A 10917-nucleotide genomic window follows, 5' to 3' on the forward strand; every position below is an offset into this window, starting at 1 on the left:
ATAAAAAATTTATAGGAGGTTTTGATTATAGGATGCCTTGAGTATAGAATATACTATCTAAAATCCATACTAGTATATACTACACAAATATTACTAATTATTACAATCATCTAAAGGGTAAAAGATTTTGGTAATCAAGAGAAGATTTATAATGAATATCTAAGGAAGAGTATAAAACCGAAATAAGAATGCATGGTCTTCTTATTTAAGAAGACTAGCAAACCTTATAACGAAAATTAATACGCAGTATTCGAGTGAAGACGGGAAAAAAATTATAACTTGTTCGCTAAGTATTTTTAAGAAATATTTGACGATCAGTATTGGGCAGACACCATTGATAATTTTACGTCATTTACTGATGTCGCTAATTTAGTCCTGCTTATATATGAAGAAATTGCAGATGTTTTGCATAAAAATACTGAATATGAGTGTATATATTGGAAGTATGAATACAAAGAGAGGGGGATATTTATATTAAAATATATTTTTTGTCGAAACTTTTTTTGTCACTAAATTGTACTCCTTAAATAAATAATATTTACTGTTGGCAGTGATTTTATATATTTTTTTTCCTTTATAATATTTTATCATTTTATGATATAAAAACATTTATATTTTATTAAATTGTATAATATTTTTAAATTTTATATATACAATTTAATTTAATTTCATCATCATCATCCGTGACTATGCAGTCCATGTAGGACATAAGCCTGTTTAACAACAGTTTTCCATTTTTCTCTGTTTTATGTTTTTATTTTCTAATTTCTTATATTTATTACTTCTAAGTCCTGTGGCACACTGTCTTTCCATTGTTTTTTTGGTCGCACTTTTCTTCTACTGGCTCCTACTTCGTTCTCATAAATCTTAAGCGGTACTCTCATATCCGGAATTCTTATCACATGTCCAACCTATTTTAATCGCTGCTCTTTTATAAATTTATTGATTGTATCACCTTCAGCTAGCCATTCTACCTCGTGGTTGTATATTATGCGATACATCCCGTTTTCGTTCACGGGGCAAATAATTTTGCTGAATATTTTTCTCTCAAAGACTGCTATGCTATATGCTTCGGTTTCAGTTTATCGCAGCCATATGTTACTACTGGGCGAATCAATGTTTTGTACATTTTTAGTTTTGATTTATTTAATTTCATTTAATTTGAAAAAATTTTAAATTTACAATTTTATACAGATGTGAATTTAATCTGTTCAATGGTAATGAAATTTCTGTATATTATTATTCTTGATATTTGCTTATTAAGAGGTAGATACATATAAAGATTCATAAAATAATAGATGCAGTTAAATTGATTCATTTTTCTATATTAATTAAGAATGCTTATAGTTTTAATAGGTTTATATGTCTCTTTAAACGCTTTATTAACTTTTTATTAAGTTTAGTGTAAACCAAATTATCTATGATATTTATTAATGTTTGGAATAAACAAAAATAATAAAGAAAACTTGATTTTTTAAATTATATGTAAAAAGAAGTATAACATTCAATAGGATTTTCTACAGTTTTAATACATAATAGTCTAACATAATCATTAACAGTGCTGACTACTCTCCCGCAATATTTATGTTGAAATTACTTTGGGGCTGGAACCTTTTTGTGGGCTAGGACATATTATGCTCCTTTCTCTCTTAAAAATAAACGAGAAACAAAATAAAAAGGATTTCTGGGCTAATATACCAGAATTAACACAATCCAAATTACTTATTGCTACCTATAACAATAAGAGATACCAGGATTGTATAAATTTTTTAAAAGAAAAACTTAAAATCATCACAGGAATCCTAACATATCACTGTAAACTAAAATACCACCTTACAAGACTAGGTATACTTATGGATGCAAACTATAGATTCTGTGAAGGGAATGAGGAGTCGGACACATATGTGCTATTAGAATGCTTTGCGCTAATACACATACAGAATAGGTTCCTAATATTGTATATTTTAATGGAGGAGGCAATTAAACTCTGTAAAGTGGGTTCTGTATTACATTTTACTGACGCAACAGGGCTTAAAGATCAACTTTAAATCCAGAAAGGGACTGTCTCAGTGCCACATCCTCTAACAATAATAATATTACTTTATTACTGAATCAAAATTATATTATATATAGAAATTTAGAAAATGTAGTAATAGTAATAGAAATTATAATATAGACAATTTAATATAGAAATAATACTGGTATTCAGATTTGATTGGTAACTCGGTAAAGTGATAAAATTTGATATGTATTTATTATTTAAAATTACAATATTATTAAGTGTCAATATCTCTAATATAATATATAAACACTTGCATTAATGTGTTTACATATATAGATTAACAGAGATTCTGCTAAACATTAAGGAATAGCAGAACAAGTGACATATGTATATGAATTTTAATCCATATAAAGGTGAAAAAAAGCAATAATTCTACACCTTTGCTTGTAAATACTTACAAAATGCCGTTCCAATATCAAATCATTCCGCCTTATCAGTTTTTTGTTAATCCTAACAGCTTTTAATTCAGTTGATCAGTGCATTTTCGGCTTTCTAACAAACAGTAAGAATAGTAGACACGTGAACATATAAATAATGTGTAATATAAATAGTTTTTGTTTTTATTAAGAAAAAAGTTTATATATTAAATATATTTAAATATGATTATAAAATTATATATTTTATATTGTTCACACTTTTGTTTTGCTAATTATAATAACAATTTATAACAATCAATTTAATTTACATATTCTACTTCACTTGCTCTGGCTTGTTTCGTTTTACAGCAACAAATTCCACGAATAACAGTAATGTTAAACGGTATTGACTTGGCTAGGGTAAAATCAGTGTACAGTGTATTTAGTGGAAATTAATAAAATCTCATGCAGTAGAATAATTTCTATGCTAATATGTTAAAAATAATAATAATTTAAAAATAAATAGTTATTATGAGAAAAGTGTTAATTTGTGTGTAACCTAAATAAAAAGTTACTAAAAGTGTGATTAATTCAAATTTATGAAAAAAATATTTTAAATAAAATTACGCTAGAAATAAATGGAGGAACGATTTTTTTGAAGCAAGTAAGTGGCCTATTTTAATATTTATATTAGAAAATATTATTTTGAACATATCATCTTAACAAATGTTATTAATATATAATTATTATTATATGTATGTTTATATTTTCAAATATAATGAAAATAAAAAATGAATTCAACTAAATAAATCAATAGTCCATATACTAGTACAATCGCTCAAAATGTCTTATAACGAGAACTTATATAAATAATCTCTAAATGGTTTGTTTTTTTTTAAATATTTAAACAATACAATCTAACATAAATTCATAACTTCATTTAAATTACGGCGTTTACAGCTTTCATATATACTTTAAACCTGAGTAGGAAAGCAAAATTTTTCAAGCACCAATTTATTTAAGTCTCAAGAATAGAAAAAAGTTTCAAATGTTGTTGAATATGAATATTTAGGTAGTTTCAGGAAGCAAATCAAATATCTGACTTTATCAAAACAGTTGCTTAATATAAACAAAATTACCTTTCATACCTTTTACTATTTGAATTGAGAAATACTCAGTCTAAGTAATAAAAACACATTTATTTGCAAAATTATATGTTATGCTTTAATATAGTGCCCTTTTAGCTTGATAGATCGAGTGCAACGATCTTTAAACATTTAATTACCGTTTAAATAATGCGATTTATCAAGTCCTCCTAAATATACCTTCATACCACTTCCATTTCATTATTTGATGTAAATCTCTTTCCCTTGAGCCTTCTTTGCAAGTGTGGAAAAAGGTAGTAGTCACTGGAACCTAAATCTGGAGAATACAGCGGATATGGAGAATACACCAGGTGCTACATGTTGTGAAGTCAAGTAATTATTAATCCACTTAGTACATAGAAAGCTTTTGAATTTAAATATTTTTTTTATGATTTTAAGCAATAATAATATTATTTGTATAAATTTATATGTTAAAATACTTATAACTTCTTACGCGAAATCACTGATATTAGATGGTCAATTATTTAGTAAAATAATAATTTGATTTTTATCTTTTGAAATGAACAAAACTCAAAGTTTGAATATATAAGTCAAGTATGGCTTTGGGTTAGTTAGGTAATGAACACTGACTCTGAGCTTCAAATTTGGCAGGACACGACCTCAACATATAGTACTTGCAGTCTTAAAAATTTATTTACGAATAATTTAATACAAAAAATAACTCCAAGACTACTGATGCTGGGTCTTTGGCAAAATTCGAAATAGCCGTATGGTCAGTCAAAAAAAAGCCCTAACTGAGCTGTGTTTCTTTATGGAACGGGCTGTTATTGGTTTTTTGCTATCTTAACCATCTGGGACTTGATGGAGCATATCGTTTGATGTAGCTATTTTCATATTTTTTAATCTTTTTTTCATGTTTTCATATAACATAATGCTAAGGATAGGTTTTCCTATGAAAAATCAAAATGTTGAATGTAATTGTAAATAACATTTATAACTTATAATATTTATAATTGTTAATTACTGAAGTATGAAAAATATTATTGAACTCATATTTTCGTAGTTCTCAACTTTCTTGTGGGTCGTTAAAGTCTTATTGAATTCAAGGTATGAATTTTTTTTTACAATGATTTTTATTTTAATTTATTTAAATAAAATAATTGAAATGAAATTTTGTTATATACTCTAAGGAAATTGTGGGAAAATAATTGAAAAGATTTTTTATTAAATTAATTTGTTCTCAGGTATTATATGCTCAAGGTTTCTTATAAATAATTTTGCAAGCACTATAAGCTTACATGAAGGAAAGTATACTTACTATACAATATAAATGATAAAATTCAATATTATTTAAAATAAATAAATAAAGCTGGATTTAAAATTTTTGTGAATTTATATTTGAACATATAAATTTTTTCCATATACAAACTAAACATACAAAAAATTGCTTATTACTAATACATTATAAATGCTAAAATCTTTGTAAATTTATATTAATAGTATATAATACATAATATCACATAAATAGTTAAAAAATTTATAACTAAATATTTTACATTTACGTGCAAACACACACACAAAACATATATGAAAATGCAAATAGAAAATTAAAAAAATTTATTAAAAAATATTTTAAGTAAACTCGAACATTTCCCATGTGAAATATTTGTTTTACCAACAAATAATACTATCCTGCGAAGGACCTTCTATTTAATTTTATATTTTTAAACTTTAGAACAAGTTTAAAGTCAAATAAACGAACATATAAACACACAAACATACGATTTTCAAAAAGTGCTTTAAGTTGTTTGAGGAAATTCTCTTTAAGGAACAACAAAATAATTTTTGAAATAAAATTTTGTTTTAAATGAAAAGTGAAAAAGTGAAAAAAAATATTAAAAATAAATTTGTGAAATATTAAATCCTAACCAATAACTTTTTGAAAAAAAATAAACATTAAAGAATGTGGGATTTGCAAGTAGGAATAATCAGCTGCTCTCTCTGGCCACTTCCGGTTGGCACTGATTACGCCAATTCCTCGCGCAAGATTGACTTTCTGATCGTTTTAGTATTTGTTTCCGCATTTGACGTTTCGCCATTTTCCAATATCAAACTATTGTCGATTGAACTACTAAATCCTTTGTCAAGGCCTGCAGCAGATTTTCCTGATGGTGACTCTTGGTAGCTGCCCGTCAAACGTGCCACCATATTATTGACAGCGCGTAATGTTGAAATTGGAATCTGAAATGAAAGAAAGACTTTTTTTACTACAAAATAATTACAGAAACTTGTCTATAAAACTAAGTAGTAACTGACAACACCAATGTGAATAAGCAGTTTCTTAAGATTAAAATTATTTAATTTTAAAAGGGTTCGAATTATAATGAGATAACAACAAAAACAAATTGATTAATTTATTGAAATTTGGCTGACCATACAACGCTGTTTTGAGTATTGCCAAGTACTCAACATCAGTGATATGATTTCAATAAATTAATCAAATGTTTGTTGTTCTTTTTCCAATACTGTTCGAACCCTTTTCGTTTTCTTGTCTTATGGCGACGATGAGTCAAATTTTACCAAAAAAAATTAATATTATTTAATTGTAGTTTTAATCATTTAAAGCAAAAGTTTATAAATGAAATATATTAATAAAATTATTAAAATGCACTTTTCACAATTGTTTTATTATATTTGTCACAAAAAACTGAAGATTTCCACCATTGCATGCTGATTAACTACCGTCTCTATAAACTTAAATATAAACCCTTACACTACGTTTACACTGTCAGATTAACAGCAGATTAAAGCAGTTATTGAGAGTAAACTTTTAATCTTTTTCTTAAATTGTAGATTTGTACTACTTCTACAGAATTATAAAGTCAATTATTTAGGCTAAAATGCAAGTAGATAGATATATGTATATATAGGTATATATGGCATATACAAGTATATAAGTTTATATGGCAGGTCCTCTTATGTAAAAGAAAATTTCTCACTTATAATTGAGATTTGCGTTTTCATTGTAATACTATAATAACTATATATATATATATATGTATAGAAATATATATATAAGTTAACACACGTGTCTCCCGAAACCGCCACTGTGCTTAGTTTCATGAACGGAGTAATCATGCGATATTATTCGAATGCATGGTTGCTGCCAAACAGGACATCAACTTGTTTGACTGAAAAAATCCCATTTGGCTTCGGTAGCTCTCAACTCCACAAAAGTGCGCTCGTCCACTTTTACTTGGGCTACTAAGCATGTCACATACAAATCTTTGTTGAAATTATTTGAGGAAATAAACGTGGTAATAAAATAATAAAACGTGGTTATGAATAATAATTACTATCAATAAATAAATAACTATTAATAAAAAATAATTAATAATAACTATGAGCTAGAAACTAATAATAAAAATAACCATTAACTTATATATATATGTATAGATCTATGATGTATATTAATATTTAATAGCACGCTAATTCTTCCAAGTGATGACTGTCAGACTGTCACTTTGATGAAGTAAGCAGTCTGTAATGTCTATGCTTCTGATATGGGATTGATATTTTAGAAATGGAGGCTCTAAAGTTAATATGATTCTTTTGTCGAGAGACGGGTAGTAACAGAGCAGATGCGTAATACTTTCTTCTTCCTCATCTGACTTCATCTGACCCGAACGTGATCGATTGGCTTGCTTAACAATAAGATAGTGGAATGTTAGTACGATGATTGTATTGAACGATGAAGGGCAAACACCTCCTAACAGTTGTTGTTATTTTTCTTTGGGTTATATGCTGATCATGTCATATGTGTAGTAAGATAAGTGGATTATATGTACCATCTTCATCTTTTAAAATATTCTGTAATTAAAGTCACTTAACTTTACAGAAGCCAGGAATGTGCATATAACCAGATATCTATATCAGCTTAACCATTAAATGCATCGGGATTATATGTTGTAGGCACTATATCAATAATTTAAAAACTTTCCCTTTGCTTGGTCCTGGGATAGTAAAAAATGTCATATACGGACAAAACTTATTATTCAAATAGGAGCAGTGTCAATTAATAACTAATTAAACTAATGTGCTGTTGTGCTTTTATTTCTTTACTTACTTTTTTTTTACTAGTATTTTAATAAAATTTATCTCTGTATTTTTATTTGTTGTCGACTGTATGTACGGGATATCTCAATTGATTTGTAGTCAAATTCAAATTGGTCAAACTTTCCTTAAAAGTTTTTAAGGACGTTCTTAAGCCGTGAATAAGCACACATTTTGGTGACATAGAGTGTACATTTCAGCAAAACTCTTATGAATAGGTGAGATACCACGTTCTATATTGTAAGTGGACCATAGCGGACTAGTTTACTAGTTTCCCGGTATTTGCGCAATTTGCAAGTCAAAGTCATCACTAAAGACTGACATCAACTTATCTTTATGAATGGATGAAGATTTCAGAGATCAATATTTTAGTAGGTGTGACTTGTTTGTCGAGAACAATAGTACCTTTTAAAATCGGTCATATCAAAAACTCGAAACGAATATTGAGAAACGTAATTGTTTGGTAACATTTTTCCAAAAATTAAAATTCAATCGAACTATTCTAACTATATTCCAATTTAGTTGGAATAATTAGCCAACTGACTTGGATATTACTTTTATAAAATATTTCTTTAAGTTTAAAGACAAGTAAAAGTTAAATATCTCTCGAATTCTAATTATGCGTTGAAGCAAGAATTTTGACATAAAACTTCACATAAATCCATTTTTCTGTCTTGATTTTCGTAAAACTTATCAACTTTTTTTAAACAGAATTAGAGAAACATAAGTACATTTTTAGATAAATCCATCCGACTGGAAATTCGGTCAATCTCAATGGAAAAGAATTTTTTTTCTTTATCTTGCCTGCATACAAGCAAACTGTACTTGAATTTTCGAAGGAGAAAGTAAAGTAACTTTAATCTGAAATTTACCTCAAAGATGCTGTCGATTATGGGGCGGAAATTGAAGAATGACATGCCTTGTTGTGCATTGCTATCAGCTCCAGTAGTTATTATTGCTGCATTTTGTTGTGCATTATTATTGTTGTTGTTGTTGCTGTTGTGACTGTTGCTGACATGCTGATTTGGGCGTTCATAGATGCCATACTCTTGTCCAGGATAAAATACTAAGTTTTGTACTTGCACAGGTTGAAGGAGAGACTGAAAAATAGAAACCAAAAATTCTTTTATTAGTTCTTCTGCTGCAATGGAATAAAATTTTATTCAATTTTCTTTGAGATAAAGTTAAAATTCTTTTCGTTTCAATGTGGAAATTTCTGTTTTCATGTGAAAATAAATTTCAAAATGATAAAATTTGTTTTTTTACTTATTAAAAAAAAAATGAGAAGGATATTTCGAATAAAAAATAAAATATTTTCTAAAATTATGGAACTCTTTTGTAATTAAAAGTTCAAATAATCAAGGCGAATTATAAACAATTAGTTTATAAAAGTTAGTATTGTTAGAAAGTTTTTATTAAAACCACACTGAACTTTTTTACATCTAATCTAAAACTTTTTCTACAGAAAACCAGAAGAAGACGTAAGCGTCCATGTAACACACGTATAAGTAACATTAAGGAATGAACTGAGCTAAAGTTAATTATGTGGTTTTTGGACATTTTTAAGTAATTTTTGGACAGTGTCCAAAAAATGTGTTTGTTACGATCCTTATGTCCCTTAAAGGTATTGAAAAACTTATATATATACAAAGTTATTATTATATAATAATGAATGATTAAACATTGTCCTCCTTAGATATAATGAAATCATTAATGTAATTAAATAAATTCTTAATCCACTTTCTCTAACTGACTTTCTCTTTTGGAAACTTGGATAACCTTTTTATTAAATTTTATTTGTCTAGCCGTATCGAAAATGAATATGTATATATATATATATTTATATGTATATTAATAAATATTCTTAGATATTAATAAATCATTAATATAATAATTAGATATATTTTTAATCCACTTCTTCTAAGTCCCTTTTCATTTTGGAACTTTAACTAGCATTATAATTATATTCTATTTATGTAGAGGTAGAATACAAAGTTAATCATATGAAATTATTGCTGATTAACAACTATTCTTCTTAGATGTTAAGAAATCATTAATGTAATTAAATATTTTTTTAATTTACTTCCTCTGAGCGTCTTTTCCTTTTGGAACCCTGTCAAGCTTTATTATTGTATTATATTTATATAGAGGTCTATCAACGAGCGTCTCTTGAAGCGGATTTTTCACCAACAAAAAAATATTTATCGTTCGCCAGGGACAGGAACAGATGGTAATCACTTCGTGCCAAGTCTGGATTATTAGGTGGATGCATAAAAACACCCAAACCAAACTCGATATCGATATGTGTGGCCTGACGTTGTCCTGATGGAACACAATTGTTCTTCTATTACCCAAAACTGGACATTTTTTCAGATCCGAGTTAAGACTTTTGCCAAAAGGCAGCAGTTCATACCAAACACAAAGCAAATCAAAACTTTTCTGGAAGTCAATATTAGCTAGGCTACCGTTTTAGTTGGATCATCTCTATTAGACCATGATCGTTTTCGATTGACGTTGTCGTAAGTGATCCACCAAATGTAAATACGGTTCATAAGCTTTTTGAACTCGTATATCAGCAGTTGGTGACTGGTGATGAAAATGGATCACTTACGACAACGTTTTTAGCAGCAATTTGCAGATGAAACTTTGGTTCATTCGTTTTTTTTTGCATTAACTCATGTGGCACGCATATATCAAGCTTTTTCTTTTATCCAGCCTTATTTAAATGGTTTCAAACGGTTTCTTGTGCAAACTTGGGCAATCAAAAAAGTGCTTAAATAACGGTTGGAATCCACAATTTCTATGATTTTATTGATATCTTCAAAAATTGGCCTTCCAGTGGTGTATCTGTGACATCAAAATTACCGGAACGGAATCGAAGAAAGCGTATGATTACCTGTTACAGTATCAGGACTATAGGACCATAAACATTATTCACATTTTTAACAGCCTAGTTTGCGTTTTCACCTTTATCAAAGAAGAATTTTTGACACGCTCTCAAACAAAACTGAGTCAACCAATTACAAAACTGTCAAAACTACGAAATCTTATCTTTGTAATGCTATTTAGTGTAACAAGATCAGACTTATAGAACGCGGGATATAGATAACTGAAGCCATCTAGTGGAAAAATAATGGATTTCTTTTTACTACGCTTAATATTAGACATCATAAGTTGAACTAGCTTTGCAGAAGGAGGAGACAAGCGAATCATTATTCGCAAAATATGAATTTAAATTGAAAGTTATAGTTAATTATTTTTTTTATTAGCAGCTGTATTT

General features: G+C 27.9%; 1 protein-coding gene across 1 annotated transcript in view; it reads right to left on the bottom strand.

The window, feature by feature from the left end:
• Window positions 1-5423: 5423 nt before the first annotated feature.
• The window catches only part of LOC119674367, a 9970-nt gene continuing 4476 nt past the window's right edge, over window positions 5424-10917 (bottom strand). The window contains exons 2-3 of the mRNA XM_038085503.1: window positions 8510-8737; window positions 5424-5765 (exon numbers count right to left, since the gene is read on the bottom strand). Coding sequence (XP_037941431.1) covers window positions 5550-5765; window positions 8510-8737 — 444 coding nt within the window. The 3' untranslated portion in view covers window positions 5424-5549. The remainder of the gene's footprint in view (window positions 5766-8509; window positions 8738-10917) is intronic.

Source organism: Teleopsis dalmanni, chromosome 2 (genome assembly GCF_002237135.1).
Source record: "Teleopsis dalmanni isolate 2A chromosome 2, ASM223713v2, whole genome shotgun sequence".
Taxonomy (NCBI): Eukaryota; Metazoa; Arthropoda; class Insecta; order Diptera; family Diopsidae; genus Teleopsis; species Teleopsis dalmanni.